This window comes from Dysidea avara, chromosome 15, assembly GCF_963678975.1.
Source record: "Dysidea avara chromosome 15, odDysAvar1.4, whole genome shotgun sequence".
NCBI classification, from domain to species: Eukaryota; Metazoa; Porifera; class Demospongiae; order Dictyoceratida; family Dysideidae; genus Dysidea; species Dysidea avara.
In genome coordinates this window covers 7,739,066-7,757,495 of record NC_089286.1, presented here as the reverse complement: position 1 = coordinate 7,757,495, position 18,430 = coordinate 7,739,066, and the positions used below count along the sequence as shown (strand labels likewise).

The window sequence follows — 18,430 nt, the reverse complement described above, 5'->3', positions numbered from 1 at the left end:
ATTTGACGATAAAACCATGGCAGGTTGGGTTCTGAACAGCAACTATTTTCACTGGAGCAATCTTCACCATCCCACACAGGGTCATCAGTTACATATGTGCTAACAGAAGGACCATTTAATGACCCAGACTCACAGTAGTAGTTCTCATGGACAAATGAAGAAGGCAGAGTACCAGCAGTTTTGGCACATGGACAACTACTTGTACCACCTATCTCATTGTAGCCTATCCCATAAGACCAGATGTGTTTTCTTGGTGTACCGTATGTTATAGAAACTCCATCAACATATGGAGCATCAATAGATCTGATATCATGAAACCCATCAGTGGTACCCTTCTGATAACCTATTACCATTCCACATACTCTACTGTAAGGAACTTGGTGAGTTGAGAATTCAGCAGAATAACATCCAGCATTATGACTAGGAGCTCTACAAGCTGCAACAGGATTAGTAATGTTACTCCATCCATTGGGGCAGTCATCTCCTTTAGATGCATCAATATCAGTCACCTTCATCCAACCTTTCTCTCCACCACATTCCAGTTCCATATCACAGTATACAAACATTGGCCTATCCCCAGCTTGTACAACATAATAACCAGATTTTCCATGACTGGTTGGATTTAGCTGGTAAATATTTCTACAGGATTCTCCAGGAAGCTTAGCACACAAACCATACTCATTGTAGTCAATATCAACACCCACAACTGGGTTACTAGTAACAACAACAGCTAACACTGCTACAAAGCACCGAATAATAGGCATCAATGACACTGCAGGAGTGTTACTCTGAGCTGCATAGAACACACAATGAAACACTGATATTAAAAACTGCACCTTTTATACAAGAAGTTGTACAGCAGCAACCAAAACTTAAGAATGCATTATTATGGGATGGAAGCCATGCATTCACAACCTGTAAGCATGCATGTATGGCTTAGGGCATCAGGTTCTTGTAATATGCATGATAGCTATGCAAGCTTATACTCTTGTTTAATACAGCCAGGTTGTTCTTCATTGTCACTACTCCATTTTTAGTTATTATTTCATTATTAGGCCTGTCAATAGCTATCTGTTGAACAAATGTTACACTTCTTGAAGCTTCCAAAACATTGCTGTACTGAATTCAGGTAAAGTACTGGAATGACAGCAATGGACTGAATGGAGCTTAGTGTTTCTGGTATGCATGTTCGCACATGATTCAATTAAAAATCCAATGAAACTTTCAGTTGAGCTTGTATACATGGAACTAAATTGGTTTCGCGTTCACTAATGTGAAGCTATATGTGCTGTGGCCACAGGGCTCAAGTTACGGAGTAACTAGTAAATAACCTTCTGTAGTCTACTCATATAATTATGTAACAACTTTAGTGGGTATCAAGACACACGGTAGTGTGTCGTGCGGCCCAAGAAGCCGGCGCGTAACACCCGTGAGTATATTGACAGGAAGAAAGAAAACGCAATTTTCGCACCTCCGTAGCTCTGTGCTTCCTTGATGAAACAAGACGATTTTTGCTGTGGACATGCCCACAACTGCAGCACTCCACATTCCAAATTTGAGCGAAATCGCTTCGCGCGTTCCCGAGATATTCGACTTCAAAAATTGGCTCAGTTTCTTCGTGTTTTTTTTTCTTATTATTTTTCTTTTTCTTGTCGCACACTTACAAAACTGCTATAAAACTCGAATGCCATATTCGATTGCCTTGAAATTTGGCACACAGAAGGGGGATATAAAGGCGCATCTTGGTACCAACTTTGGCTGGAATACGATAAACAGGCAAAGAGTTATGAGCGATTATTCACGAAAAATAACACCAATATGTTGTCACGCCTACAGGGTAAACCGCGTATGGGAAGAAGCTGAAAATCGGTGGGTGAATAGGTTAACTATTGAACCTCAAACCTTTTGTGGTTTGAAAGAAATCGAGCTAAAAACCAGGAAGATACAACGAAAAAACCAACAGTGTGTATAACAATTATGCAATCGAGATCAGCTAATAAAAACGACTGCTTGCCACGCCTACCAGATAAACCGCTTGGGGTAATGCTTTGAAAATCGTTGTACAGATGGAGTAATAAACTTAGAAAGGCTCATCAATGGTGTAGAAGAATCAGACTTAAAGCCACGGAGTTATAACACGAAATCCAACTTGGTGCAGCAAGTGCGAGATCGAGATACTCTAATAGAGCAGTCATCCTAATAGAGCAGTCACCCTGAAGAGAATTCAAGAGATCAGCTAGAAATAAGAAACCTGTATAGAGATCAGCTACACACAAGTCACCCTGTAGAGAGATCAGCTAGAAGAAGTTAGTTTGTAGGGAGTTCATGCAACTATGAAAAGAGATAGTTCAGCTAGAAAAAATCACCTTGTACAAAGAAGCCACCATGTAGAGAGTTCAGCTACAAACAAATCGCCCTGTAGAGAGATCAATAGAAGAAGTTACCTTGCAGAGCGTTCAGCTACAAAGAAACCATCATGTAGAGAGTTCAGCTACAAACAAATCTCCCTGTAGAGAGATTAGCTAGAAGAAGTTACCTTGTAGAGAGTTCAGCTACAAAGAAACCATCATGTAGAGAGTTCAGCTACAAACAAATCTCCCTGTAGAGAGATCAGCTAGAAGAAGTTACCTTGTAGAGAGTTCAGCTTCAAACAAATCACCCTGTAGAAAGATCAGCTAGAAGAGGTCACCTTGTAGAGAGTTCAGTTACAAAAAAAACCACCATGTAGAGAGCTCAGCTACAAACTAGTGACCTTGTAGAGACATCAGCTAGAAGAAGTTACCTTGTAGAGAGTTCAGCTACAAAGAAACCATTCTTTAAAGAGCTCAGCTGTAAACAAATCACCTGTAAAGAATTCAGCTACAAATAAATCACCCTGTAGAAAGATGAACTAGAAAAAGTTACCTTGTAGAGAGTTCAGTTACAAAGAAACCGCCATGTAGAGAATTCAGCTACAAACTAGTGATCCTGTAAAGACATCAGCTAGAAGAAGTTACCTTGAGAGAGTTCAGCTACAAAGAAACCATTTTGTAAAGAGCTCAGCTGCAAACAAATCACCTGTACAGAATTCAGCTACGAACAAATCACCCTGTAGAGAGATCAGCTAGAAGAAGTTACCTTGTAGATAGTTCAGCTACAAACAAATCTCCCTGTAGAGAGATCAGCTAGAAGAAATTACCTTGTAGAGAGTTCAGCTACAAAGAAACCACCATGTAGAGAGTTCAGCTGCAAAGAAATCACCCTGTAGAAAATTCTTCCAGAAACAAATTGCCCTGTAGAAAGATCAGTTAGAAGAAGTTACCTTTTAGAGAGTTCAGCTACAAATAAACCATTCTGTAAAGAGCTCAGCTGCAAACAAATCACCTGTACGGAATTCAGCTACAAACAAATCACCCTGTAGAGAGATCAGCTAGAAGAAATTACCTTGTAGATAGTTCAGCTACAAACAAATCACCCTGTAGAAAGATCAGTTAGAAGAAGTTACTTTGTAGAGAGTTCAGCTACAAAGAAACCATTTTGTAAAGAGCTCAGCTGCAAACAAATCACCTGTACAGAATTCAGCTACGAACAAATCACCCTGTAGAGAGATCAGCTAGAAGACGTTACCTTGTAGATAGTTCAGTTACAAACAAATCTCCCTTTAGAGAGATCAGCTAGAAGAAATTACCTTGTAGAGAGTTCAGCTACAAAGAAACCATCATGTGGAGAGTTCAGCTGCAAAGAAATCACCACTGCCCAAATTTCAAGGCAGTAGCTCTTTCCAATCTGAAGTTATCAATTGTCAAAGTTGGCAAATTGGATGTGTGTGGAAGGCCCCTTTTCGCAAATCCGGTCACATATGTTACATTATATATATAATTTGTACATTTACTGATAAAATATTTAAAGTACATCTACTTCATCTTTTCTACTTCCTGTAGTAAAGAAAAAAAACATAGATTAAAAAAGTCTCAAAGCTGGCCATAGGCCGGCTTTGGGGTATACAAATACTAAAAGAAATGAAATCTAATCCAAAACAGCCAAGCTGTAAAAAAAGTGTGCGGCCCTCAGAAAGGCTATGGTGAAAAAAGATGTGAAATCCAAGGTGGCGGCCAAGAAATGGCTGTGATGGTAGGTTAATGGTAAAAATTTTAATAATGACAATTCAGGTAAATTTTGTGAAGCGCAGCTTGGCTGTTTTGGATTAGATAATCACTATCCCATATAACTTAATTTCATAGTAAATCTATAGAGAAAGAAACCACACTTCTAATCAATAATATTATTATTAAATTTTGTACTTGGTCATTGTCAAAGGTACTACACTGTTAAAACAGATGTTCTGTGGTAGCACCTAAAAATCAGTACTATGGTATACTATAACAATTTTGAATGCTCCAGTAAAAAAAAAGCACCTCCAAGTGCTTCCATAGCACTTCAGTTGTAATGGTGTATTTTTATCATTGTCTTACAACAACAACAACAACAACAACAACAACAACAACTATTATGGGATGGCAATAAATTCCACAGAAAGACTGTTGATTTTACTGTTCAAGTAACAAAACTGTTGAAGATGTTTGGACATGTGTATTCCAGATGAAGAGTTTTTGTAAAGGAATCAATCTGTACATGTTCAGTAGCTGGTGTGATGACTGTACCATAAATTATAGCAAGATGGTTTGGTGGGGGACAGCTTGTTGACTTTGCAATTGGTGGTGAATGAGCGGTGTTTCACCACACTTAAGTCCACCAAATCCTTTATCCAATACAAATCTGTATTAGTTCACAAAAAAATCACCATTTTTTTCTCACCAAAATCCTATCACAGCAAATTTTCCAAAGTTTCCTTCTGCAAAAAAATTTCTACTATACAGTACAAGAGTTGACATGCAATTATGATGTACCTACCATAGCAGTTATTACATTGATATATTAAAAACTAGGTACTAGAGTACTCATTAACTGATTGCATGTGTAACCCAAACTCCCAAAGTCACAACTTTAAACAGGCTGTAGGATCAGGTGTCCTACAGACCTTCAGCACTTGTGCTGTAAAGCCTTAATAAATAAATAAATAAATAAATAAAAAGTCTATCAGTCCCTGTAACTGAAAACTTAAGACAATTCTATTATGGCTGCAAATTTAAAGTTGAGCATTATACATCATTGATTTCATTTGTGGCTTCTTCAGGACTGTTTACTCTGTCCTTCTCTATCATAAAACACTGCCACAATGCCACACCCAATTTTAACATGCCAGCATTAAACTGTATACAGTTTGCTTGTAGCTATAAGATGCTGATGCTATCTACATGTAGCCTCAGGCACATTTGGCTGATGCATTTTTTTTGTGTGTGTGTGTGTGTGTGTATGTGTGTGTGTGTGTGTGTGTGTGTGTGTGTGTGTGTGTGTGCGTGTGTGTGTGTGTGTGTGTGTGTCAAACGCTCAACTGTCCATGTCTCATATAGCAGTTTAAGGTCCAGGTGGGACTTCGGGTGCCCACACATTCACCTGTGAGACATGGTACAGCCTCCTGTGGGTCACTAGTCCTGCCCCAGGATGGCATTCCTGTGCTGATTCATAGCACCTGAGTAGCACACAGGTTCCCCAGTGCTGGCCACTGGGCAGTGTGACCGCGTAGCGGCAGCTGAAGGCTTTGCTTTTGCTTTTTGCTTTTGTGTGTGTGTTTGTGTGTGTACATGTGATTCACAGTTCAAAAGGTATCCTTACTTGTTTCCAAGTTGACGATTATATGCATGGGTTCCCAATCACCATTCATTGTAACTCAGTGTATTTTGTATAACAACTTTCAAAAAACAAGCATGCATAATTCATGGTTATCTTGTCCATGCACTATATGGGTATGTAAAGTTCATGGTTGATGGGTTTGCATGTTGCCAGTATAATCGATTTACCTGTTGTCAATTCGTCTAGTTGAGACCATGCAGAGCAAAAAGACACTCAATTTACAGCCAAGCAATAATGACAAAAAGTATTAAAGGTCTACAGTGTAAACTTATGCACTCTTGGTACAGTAGATCTACTCTAGAGTCAACTAATGCAGTCATCCCATCAATTACTGCACATAGAGTTTGATATCTTTCACCAGAACACCTTCGCTAGAGCACTCCTGATCACAACAAATCCTGACATTAAGATTATCATCACTGGTTAGCGGTATTTGACGATAAAACCATGGCAGGTTGGGTTCTGAATAGCAACTGTTTTCATCAGAACAACCTTCACCATCCCACACAGGGTCACTTGTGAAATATAAATGAGCATTTGGACTGTGATTGATCCAGACTCACAGTAGTAGTTATCATGAACAAACCATGGTGGTAGTGGTCCTGCTGCAGAAGATTTGGTACACGGACAATTAAACGAACCACCTACTTCACTCATGCCTATTGCATAAGTCCAGATATGTTTTCTGGGAGTACTGTATGTTATGGAAACTCCAACATATGGACCATCAATAGATCATGTTTTATACACAAAACCTTGAAAAGCATCAGGTCTACCTTTTTGGTAACCTGTCACCATTCCACATACTCTATTGTAAGGAACCCTGTGAGTTGAGAATTGAGCAGAATAGCACGTAGCATTATCACTAGGAGCTCTACAAGCTGCAACAGGACTAGTGATGTTACTCCATCCATTGGGGCAGTCATCTCCTTTAGATGTATCAATATCAGTCACCTTCATCCAACCTTTCTCTCCACCACATTTTTCCAGCTCCATATCACAGTATACAAACATTGACCTATCACCAGCTTGTATGACATAATAACCAGATTTGCCATGACTGGTTGGATTCAGCTGGTAAATATCTCCACAGGATATCCCAGGAAGCTTAGAACACAAGCCATACTCATTGTAGTCAACATCAACACCCACAACTGGGTTACTAGTAACAACAACAGCCAACACTGCTACCAATTACCAACTAACAGCCATCACTAATAGCACACTGCAGGAGTATTACTCTAAGATGTGTAAGCATACACAATGAAGTACTGAGGGGTGGCATCACTAGTACCATGCACACTTTACACGTTTAGAGCTAAAACTAAATAAGACTAACTTGTACACTTAGTACTATTGTTATTTTAATGGCACCCTACTTTTGGCTATTATTGTACTCTTTGGGTTGTCATATGCTACCTGTTACACAAACACTTCTTTCCAGCCAATAGCACCATACTTTTCTGATACATGACATGTTAGAAGTTGAACATTACCGGTTACTACAACTTTTAAAATGGATTAGCTACTATTATTATAACTAATGCATTGCTCTGTACACTTAAACCAATGCATGCACTTCAGTAAGTGACTTTATAAATGAATCAAACTTTAAGAGATCAATATGATTGAATAAGTAATGATCATAATTATATAGCCGAGGTCTATATGGAGCTAAATTAGCTATTTGTTCACTAACATGAAAGCATGTGCTGTGGCAAAAGGCTCTCCAAAATCATATTAGTTAAGTAATATTCTGTAATATAATTATGTAACAGCTCTAGTGACCATAATTACTATCCCATCAAGCAGAACAATATTAATAAACCAGTGTAGTCTACAGTGGTAAGAAGGTACATGATTTGTCTAATCAATTTTTTTGTAGTTGGTCATAATCAAAGGTGCTATATTCATCAATTAAAATGTTTCCAATTCTCTTAACAAACCAGCAACAACTATTATGGGATAATTATAGCAACACCAAAAAGAGTCATTGGCTTCATTGACAGATATTACTGACCAGTGACAAGGAATACTGTTCACGATAGAACATGTCATGATCAGAGTATTCCAGAGAAAGTAATAAAGGAATCAAACTGTATATGACTATAATATGAAAATTATAAAGTTGACATATACGAGAGTTGCCATATTTAGGCGTGATGATACATTCCATCGTAAAGTATTTAGGTTTGCATATATAGCTGGATATTTGAAGTGCTTTTATATCTCAATTCATTAACTGAACTACATAACTGACTCAAGGTAACAAGGAAACATCAAACATGCATTAATTAGTGATTGAATGTGTGGTTTGAACAGCCTGAATTTTCTGTTTAGTGGATTCCAATGGATGATACATCATCAAATTCAAATGCACAATCTCTAATCCTATAAAAGCGGTGAATAAATACTTGACAAGACATAAACACATTTGTTGTCGATGACAAAATCATTTGCCACTTTAGTTTTAATGGATTTTGTACTGTTAACTGGCTGTTGTATTAGAGTATTTGACTGCTCTACTAAGAGTAAACAGCCTTCAGTGCTTGTTCCCAAGTGTGTAAATATCTTTGCTCTCGACCTGCACTTCTTTTTGTAAGTCACATCTGAATAGTATTTACTATCTGTAACAGCATCATCATATATAACCATGTACTTCTGAATCTCATGCATGCAATTTTGATCGGTATTTGTAAGCCCACAAAAACCAACATAATAGGTTAAGTTTCAAAACATGATGAGCAAATAATAGTAAAGAAGACAAAAATTACAAAGATTTTTTCTACTAAATGTTTCCTGCATGGTCAAACTAGGGTTACAATGGTTATTCCAGCATGATGAGTAAATGTGGGAATTAGTAATTATAATGCAATTATAAAGCTTAAATATAAAAGTATTTATACGGTTTTATTTTGAAATATACTCGACTAATAAAGTTGTCATAGAACAGTCACACAAATTCTGCTCTAACAAAGCATTCCAATAGATTGATGAAGCTTAATCATGAAATGATATACGTACATATTAGCAAACACATACAATTGAAGCTGAAACATCAGTGTGAATATATAGTCTATAATTAAAGATATATATAATTCCTAGGAGTTTGTATATCTATGATTTAATGCAATAATTGAGAGAAAAAGTGTGAAGATAATGGGTATTTCACAAAAGCATAACAGCTAATAAATTTTTACAGCACTACTCAAAAGCATAATTCTGAGTATAATAGTCTCATAGCTAGTGTACTCAGTACACCTGACCTATCAGTCAACATCCTGTAAAGTGTACAGCCAAACTCACAACATAAAGCAAATGCTTCTTCCACTGTACAGGGGCGGATCCAGAGTTTCGAAAGAGGGGGGGCACCTTTCTGAAAAACAGTTGAAGACCAAAAAAACTTGCTGAAAACCAGTTGAAGACCAAAAAAAAAAAAAAAAGGTCACAACAATAATAGCTAGTTATCCTTACCTACTATATCACGTCTGTTATGTAAAATAAAATCCTATTTGTAGCTTCATAGGTAAGCTACACTGCCTCATGAACATTGTGACTGCTTTATTAGAGTAATTGACTGCTCTATTAGAGTATATCGATCTTGTATGCAATTTCTTGAAGGGGGGGGGGGGCATTTGCCCCAAATGCCCCATCCTGGATCCGCCACTGCTGTAGTAGTCAGCAGTACAGTGTTGGCTGCTACTATTACAGTTTAGCTTCATGTAACAATTTCAAAACTATTTCACAATGTGTATAGAGATATCAAAACCCAACAAAGCATCTTTATTACGTTATAGTGACTGATAGAAAATTTCAAGTTTGTTGTTATTTTGAATGTGGTGAAGAGGAGTTGGGCTGAATGTGACTCCATTGATGCTGCCAAAAGTGACCTTCCCAAATTTTTAGGATGACGAAAGATTACTAGTCCTGTTGCAGCTTGCAATGCTCCTAGTAATAATGCTGGATGTTATTTTGCTCAACTCACCAAGTTCCTTATAGTAGAGTATGTGGAATGACGAAAGGGTAGGGTAGTAGTACTGGTGGGTTCACCATCTGTCAAGATCCTGATTATTAATGTGTCAGTAGTGTATCTACATTTTTGGCCATCCAAGGAACCACAACTAGACATACGAGTAATTATTGACAAAAGTATCCTAGTCACTTACCACTTCTTTTGGACTGCTATTGTGCATCAGCATAACTAGGCTTTTAGCAGGTAGTCCAGTTCATTCAGTTTTAGCTGGATCTCCTAAATTTTAGCGCAAGATATAGAAATACTCTGGTCAGTGCAATTACTCTATTAGAGTAGTTTCAGCCGAGGTTTCAGTTAATCATCTTTCAACTTGCATTGATAATTTTGGTGTGAATTGCTTTGGCAATGCTTCCAAATTCAATCTCAAAGAGCTAGAGGGCAGACTCCCTCACACAGTTTTCGGTAGAAGTCAAAGCCTTTTTTCTGTGACCATATGAAGATTGGAGTACAGGAGGCATGCTAAACTTACATGTTTCTCCTCAACTGAGGATTGCACTGCTTATAGCTAGCTATGCATTAATTGGTTCCTCTTGTCACTTGAACACATCAAAAATGAGAGATCATTATTCTATTAAAGAGATAGCTACTCCAAATCACTACACCAGCATAGCTAAAGGCTCAACACTTTCTTTTACCATAGCGGCCGACTCGAGCAATCAGTATCAATTTAGAAGCAATCAGTAATGAAACTTAGCATCATTGGGTATAGCATTGCCTGGGAGTACCACTTAATTCAGTTTTCACCTTTAGTGATTTCACAGCAGCCTGATTAAAGCCTGAGGGTTGCAGATTATTTTTAATGGGTAGCTATAAACTGCAATGCTGAACTGCATCCGAGTCAGCTAGCTATATGAACTGTTTTTCAGCAGTGCCTTACAATTCAAAACATATTAGCTAGCCGCATAGTTACAACAAAACAGCAAAAGTACCAGCAACAATAAAAAATCAATAAATATTCTTAGAAAGAAAACTGTCGCGGAGAATGTTGCTACTCACTGAATCGGCACCCACAATCGAAATCATGCGTAGCGTTGTCACAGCTCAGTGACATGGACGTTGGACACTATTGGTCGAACATGGATATGCAAGAGCAGCATGAAACAAAATTTTTAAGTCTTCCTGTGGAGCTGCTGGTTTATATCGTATCTTTTTTGCCGACGATACGGGATAAGGTGAAACTGCGATACGTTTCACAAAGACTACGACTGGTGAGCGAAACACCTACGCTGTGGGGTGAATTTATATGGCCCCTGTTTGATCCACGAGAAGAGCATTCTGTGATGAATGTGTTGAAGGCTTGCGGGAAGTACATTAAACGAATGGTCTTCCCTGATCACGTGACACCATCACTGTTCAAGATGTTGAGCCATTGTAATAAGGTGACGCACCTTAGTCTACCAGTAGGGACTGAGTATGATTGTGAACAATTGAGAATTGCTGTACAGCATATGGAAATGCTGGAGAAGTTAGAAATGCAGTTAAGTACTGATATAAATCCATTACTTCATATTGATAGGTTGAAGGAACTCACAATACATGTAGCAGAACAACACCGTTCATCTTGTTACCAATGGGTGGAGGAGTGGATGAAGAAAGGCTTTGTGCCATGTCATTTAAATCTTATTGCTGACTTTGATTATGAGGAAGAACGTGCATTTCTGTCATCATTGTTGCAGTGGAATTTTACACCACTAGAAGGTTACATATCATATTTCAGGCATTATAAAAACTTTAGATCACCATTAAATCTTTATCCACCTATTCCAGATTTCCAATTAGTGTTTGGTCTTACTGTTACACTGCCAATTGTGAAACCCAGCAGCTTTGGAATATTCTTAGACTGGGATATGGCTACACTAACAGACTGTATTTGTGATAGTAAGGTAGTTTGTAAGGCAGACACTGGCGTATACAACTTTTTTCAGAATTTTGTGCTCAATAAGATCACTAATAATTTCAATATTGTAACTGAGTTTGACTTTGCCTATTCAGAGACACTTCAATCTGGAAACTTGGAACAAGTAGCTATTGCTTGTCCCAACATTCAACGGCTTAATCTTGAAAGTAATTTCCACTGTTTACATCCTTTACAAGGTCTTCGCATGATTGCTAACCACTGTCACGACTTACGTGGGCTTAATCTGAAGTATATTTCAGTGACAGATATGGAGAACCAACTAGGACTATGGGACATATTGAGCAGTATGAGCCTAACACATTTGGCTGTTGATGTATGCGTTTTTCATAGTAGCTCCGATGAAATGATTGCCTCATTTCAAAAATTTTCTACTCTTCAAGCATTGCAACTCCAGTGTTCTTATGATGATGAAATGTGTGATGTGTGTGCACATGATGAAATCAGATGGTTGTTGCTGTCCCATTTTCCATTACTGCAGTATTGTAACCTGCCTGGTAATCACCCATACCTCATACAGGATGTTATCAATGGTTGTAAGCAACTTATAGTTCTTTGGTGTCAACCTATCACAAGTCTCTTGATCTCACCAGCATTCACTACCAGTTTACAACAGATTTATATTGAGTCACGTGATACTAACATACCGGATATCTTTATGGAAACAGTGTCAGCCCATGGTAGGCTGCTACATGTTGCCTTGTATGTGAACTCCTTTACCATTCAAGGAATCATTATTTTGATTAGAAACTCCCCTGGACTACTGAGTATAACCGCTTCTGCAAGCAATATCATTTATAAAGGTGGATGGAATGAAATCTCAGCAAAAGACAATTTAAAAGACAGTTTGCAAAAGAGATTTCCTAATAGAAAATTGTTTCGTGTTGGGCATTTTACAGTTGGACAAGGTTATTCTGAAATTTTAGCTAGAACTGATCTCCTTCCTTTGTGGCCTATGAATCCATAAATAATTGTGTGACATTTTCTATGATCGTGTTGTTATGTATACTATCTAGTATCTACACACCAAGGATTTAATTTTTTTTTTAATTGTTGCAATGGTTAGTAGCGAAATGAGCAACGATTATGGTGCAGCCCATCAGCAAGGAGAATAGCTGATGTTCATATCAATGGAATAGTTACAAACAGTATATTATATTTCCTTCATGGACGGACATGCATATACTATGCATAAATGGTACTGCTTTTCTTCATCCAAAAGTTTTGCTTGAGGTTTGCAGGATACTTGAGTTTATATCTGAAAGTGGATCATCAGACCAAAAAGAAATGTATGCACTCAAGTGCATGTGTCTTTCCATAAACCCTTACACTAACTTCAGAATTCAAGTGCAAGAAAATTAGGTATTTTTATATTCAAACAGGGATGTAAGAGGTTATGAAACAAGGGAGGTTGCCTGCACCTTCAGCTATACTAGTGCACATCTAATTCTTAGCATTCTTGTGGATAATTAGTAGTATGTACCAACTAGGGATTAGGTAAATATCCACTTTAGTGTAGCCACAGCTGTAGCTATATAGGCAACCTCACCTAGTTTCATTTTGTTTCTATGACCCTACTCAATTTGTTATATAACTTACTGGATCTGTTATATTTGTGCATGCATGTGGGCTTTATAGAGAGTCATTAATTAGAGCAACACCATGATGTCACCATTAAAATTCCTTGCTTACTACAATTGTGATTGGTGAGCATACACATATACTACAGTAATGGATAGAATGGTGACATATAAAACATGTCTCATCTAAACGTATACATTACTACTGAAAGTGGAGTGGTGATACACAGTTCTACAAATGAAGGACAGTTAAAGAAGTACCTCTGCAGTCAATTAAGTGTATAGGTGCTATACCGGACAAAAATGCTGCCAAACAGTGAAAAATTAAGCACATAGTATTAACCATAGTTGAATTATGTTAACTGAAGCATCAGTCAATCGGTAGCAATAACAGAAAATTCGGTTGAATAGTTTAATTTCATAGAAATGTTTTTGACTATATCTAGCCAATACCGACAAGTTATTGTGTAAGGGAAAAAAGGAGGCTGATTTTATTTTGGGCAGGTAAACCCAAATCTTCATGACTGTTGTAATGCTGTATGATAAAATTTGGAGAGAGTATCTAACTGGAATCTCCTTTTTGGCATATTGATGTAACCTACATACTCTGGTATGCTGTAGCAGTACTTCAGAAATAATTATGATCTTATAATGAGCCTCGTATATGAAGTTGTGTTGTGGGTTGAGGTTTCGTATGTACATCATGCAATAGTTACTTGCCATATAATTCACGCAGCATAGCTACAAATAATTATGTATATATGTATAGCTTGTAAATTAGATCTAGATCTGGGGTGGTTCTAAGGAGTTTTGAGATTTACAGAAACTGGTCAAATACATTGCAGTGGTACCAAAAAGTTTAGATTGAAATACTCTAAAAAGTCAACCACCCTAATAGAACAGTCACACTTTATGTCTCTTAAAAATAGCTGCTGTAATAACTCAGTTGCTATTTTCCAAACTGAACTTAAATTGATGCCTCTTCTTGACCTACATCAGCTATTCATGCTATTTTAATAGTAAGATTTGATAATTGCTAGTCCTGCATTGCCAGATCTGTATTTACTTTTGCACAGGGTTTTGTCAATGAGAAGCTTATATTCCCTATTTGTTAAGCCCCTGAGTGAAAATAGAAGTCTGGCCATGCAAAACTAAGTGATTTCAACCCAGCTGTAACTTTTAATGTGCAACAAAGCATAAACATGTCATGATGAGTGCTCTAATAAAACAACAAACACAATAATCAGAGTGAAGTGGGTGACACTTACATAGTAGTATCTTCTACCAAATTCTCATTTCAGATCACCTCATGCATTCTACCAGCCAAAAAATTCACTAAATGGGAAATTGGTAAAGCAGATGAAGAACACATACAGTAATTGCTTGGTTTATTGTGATAGGCTTTAAGTGCAAAAGGAGCTTTACAGATGTGCATCGAACAGATCTGCACAATTTCTATATATATATATATGGAAAGCTAATAGCAACATTTTATTGGTATTAAAAGCCATTAATAACAGGAAATATAGAAGATACATGGAGTTTTGATTAAGTAAGGGCAGAATCTCCAGATGCCATAGCCTTGTACTTGATAAATGTAGTATAAAAGTTCACTAGAATTAATTTTATTTTATTAATGCTTTACGGTCTGTAGGACACCTGGTCCTACAGCCTACTCAAAGACTTTAGCTACATTAGGTGTGTTTGAAAAGTTGGAGAAGGGAGAAAAAATCCATGACTGGACCTAGGTAGCCTCGAACCTGCAGCCATCCGATTTACGCTCAAATGCTTACAGGAGTCTACCAGGTGGTCAGGATGTTTTCTCCTTGTTATTTTCATGTAATTATATCCATAGGAATTCTAGAGAGTAACTCATTATCTCTAAGTACCCAAAGTAGAACCAAATGGACACTAGTTTATTTATTAATGCTTTACAGCACAAGTGCTGAAGGTCTGTAGGACACCTGGTCCTACAGCCTGCTCAAAGACTTTATAGTGACAAAAGGAATAATTTTAACCCAAGCCTACTTTTAAGCAACTGTTATGACATGATTTTAGGTGTAATAGTTACATAGCAGTACACAGGTCAACAAAAAGAGGTTTAATTTCAGTTTACACAATAGCCTTTGTTCCTTACATATAGTTTAAAAGAGTTTTAACAATGGATATTCTATTAGAGAGGTTGAATGTTCTATTAGAGTATTTCAGTTTTGAGAAAAAGCAAGGATAAAAGCTAAGAAATTAATAACTAGTGATCAAAGAGGTAAACCACTAAAAACTGTTTTCATTTCCCATGTATGTAACATTTAAGATGTAGTTGCGCCTACACTGTGGCTTCTGGCTTCCTAGCTTTCACAGATGTAACACTTCATGCACCTCAACGAGACAAAGATTCCAGTTACATGTTACCAGTATGATAGCTTTTTGATAAATTGTTCGTCTGGTTAGACAGTTTTTGGATAACAGTGAAATAGTAAGATAAATCATAATTGATCAGATATTACTAGCTATTAGCTTTGACTAATCTAGTGCAGATTCTTAATTTCCACAACAATGTAATGATAGAACCTGAAAATGAGCAAAACAGTTATATACAATATAGCTTTAAATTTCTAAACACTTTATTTATGAAATGCATTAGCAAATAGCTAGTTATCTAGTTAACATGCTTTCATTGCTTTGGGTAATATACTTTGACCTTGCAGAGTATGATGATGTCAACCAGTCAAGGGGAGACACAAGCATGCACCTCTAATTCTCTTATTTTCCAAAATCAAAGAAACGCAACAGCTCACTCCATCTACATCTAAAACACTCACTGCATGCAAAACTGTACTGAATAAATCATTCTCCAAGAAAATATTTCATTAGAAACTATCCTACCTCATTGTCTTTTACAAACATATCCATAGCTATACTGTACTGAAATGTCACAACTGTGAGTGCTACCCTGCTAGGATCTGTGAGAATTCGTTATTTCTGTCAAGATTCTCACTCCTTGTGTTTACAGACTTAAGCTTTCTCACAGGTCCCTAGTGGGGTAGTAAATATAGCTATGAAATTGCCGTAAATAGCTATTGCCATGAAATATACTTATGAAATTCCCACGGTTTTTCCCATGAATTTTAACTTTTCATGGGTAGCTACTGCACCCACGAAATCTCTACAATGCCATGAAAATGCCATGAAATTCTATAGGCACTTTATGGCCTATGAAACAATCTATGGTAGCTATCCCTTGAAATGACTTTCATGGTGGGGTGATTTAACTTTTCATGACAAAGTCATAGACGTTTCATGGCATACTTCTCTGGTAGTGCTGGCACCCAAAAGTTGTTACAGTAGTGTTTGGCTTTAAAAATGCTTCCTAGAAATTAATGTTGTAGATAGTTACAAGTATTTCAACATGAACATCAAGTCTGTAGTTGAAACAGTATCATTTAGCTACAAGTATAGTTGTTTCAGTTCACTGAGTGATTTGGAATAGTCTTGTTCAAGGCACTAATAGCCAGTGTTGGGCAAGTTACTTTTTAAAAGTAACTAGTTACATATTACATATTACTTGCAACAAAACTATTTAGTTACAGTTACATATTACCCATAAAATAAAGTAACTATAATAATATTACATATTATATTACTTTGTATCCACGGCCTTAAGCTGTCACGTGTGAAACTACCACCTTATCACGTGACATGATTGCGTTGTTGGACAATGTGCAAATCTTGGTTATAAGTAAGAAGCTGGTGAATATATGCTTCATTCAGTAGGCTTCATTACTTCGTTGTGGCTATGCGTTACTCAGTGGATTACTAACGAGATTAGTAACTTCGTTACTTGTAGTAATAATATTACGTAATATTAGATTCGTTACAGTAACTATATTACTTAAGTAACGAGTTACATTTGTAAGTAAAGTAACTTGAGTTATATTACTAGTTTTATAGCGTATTTTTGTTATATTACTTAGTTACCACAAAAGTAACAATATTACGTAACGCGTTACATAAGTAGCTCGTTACTCCCAACACTGCTAATAGCTAGCTAAATAATGACGTTATACAATTGAAAGTATAGTGCATGATTTGTAGGGCATAATAGTAAGACAACAGTACAGTGGTAGTCAGACTACAGGGGCGGATCCAGGGAATTCGACGGGTTCCATGGAACCCCCTTTTGAAAAAGCCTTTCTTATTCGAGATACTCTAATAGAGCAGTCACAGTATTCTTAAGAGGAGCAGTGTAGCAAGCTACATGTGGAAGGAAATATAGCTGCATGGTGAGGGTATCTATGGTGAGGGGCAGTTATTGTCAGCAGGTGATGACCTTTTTTTGGTCTTCGACTTACAGCTAGGCTGAAGTTGCAATTCCAGAGTGGAACCCCCCTTTTAAAAAGTCTGGATCCGCCCCTGGACTATATTATAATTGTGGAAGTATATTATGCAGGCTATACATTTAGCGAATATATTAATAATAATAATAATAATAATGCTTTACAGAATAATAATTCTGAGGGTCTACCAGTGACCTACACTGATAGCCTAACATACATTTAAAAATAACTATACACTAACATCTACTTACTTAGTTACAAGTGGTTAAAATTGTTAGATGCAGGATTCTTGGAACAACAGGAACAGGGACAAAGGTAATGGAAACAACAGGATGAATTGTCAAAGTTAGCTAGGAAATGATTCCATAAAAATTTCTTCAGTTTCTGTTTTATTACAGTTAGTGATTGTGTATGATCAATTATTGGCAAAGAGTTCCATAGTCTAGGTAGGCGAAAAAAATAGGAGTTCATAGCTGCATTGGTATGGGCTGTCTTGTGGTGTAGTTTGATTCCAGAAGATCTAGTAGAACCAGTATTGAAGCTGACATAGTTCAGGATATTGAACTTATCTGTAGGAGTTTTAAGTGATTTGATGAAAAAGAGGATGTCAGATATTTCATAAATATACATCAATGGCAACATACCAAGTTGGGTCAATCTAGTCCTGTAGTCTGAAGTGTAATCAGAGAGTATGAATTTAGTAGCACGCCTTTGTACCTTCTCAATTAATTCTATGTCTTTCAACAAATAAGGTCTCCACAATATGGAGCAGTATAGCAATTTAGATCTCACTAATGATATGTATAGGGATTTTCTAGCCTGAGGACAATGTGAATCC

The 18,430-nt window shown here is 37.0% G+C and overlaps 1 protein-coding gene across 1 annotated transcript; it reads left to right on the top strand.

Annotated features, from left to right (window-relative positions):
* Positions 1-10,778: 10,778 nt before the first annotated feature.
* On the top strand, positions 10,779-12,704 carry LOC136245712 (uncharacterized). Its single transcript, XM_066037196.1, has 2 exons — positions 10,779-11,228; positions 11,280-12,704. The coding sequence occupies exons 1-2, from the start codon at positions 10,813-10,815 to the stop codon at positions 12,643-12,645; spliced, it is 1,782 nt and encodes a 593-aa protein (XP_065893268.1). The 5' UTR covers positions 10,779-10,812; the 3' UTR covers positions 12,646-12,704.
* The last annotated feature ends 5,726 nt before the right edge of the window (positions 12,705-18,430 follow it).

Excerpts from the sequence above, each read along its gene's own strand:
- LOC136245712 (XM_066037196.1), top strand. The coding sequence starts at position 10,813 with ATGGACGTTGGACACTATTGGTCGAACATGGATATGCAAGAGCAGCAT. Across the intron at positions 11,229-11,279 it reads CATATGGAAATGCTGGAGAA|GTTGAAGGAACTCACAATAC; the intron begins GTTAGAAATGCA and ends TCATATTGATAG.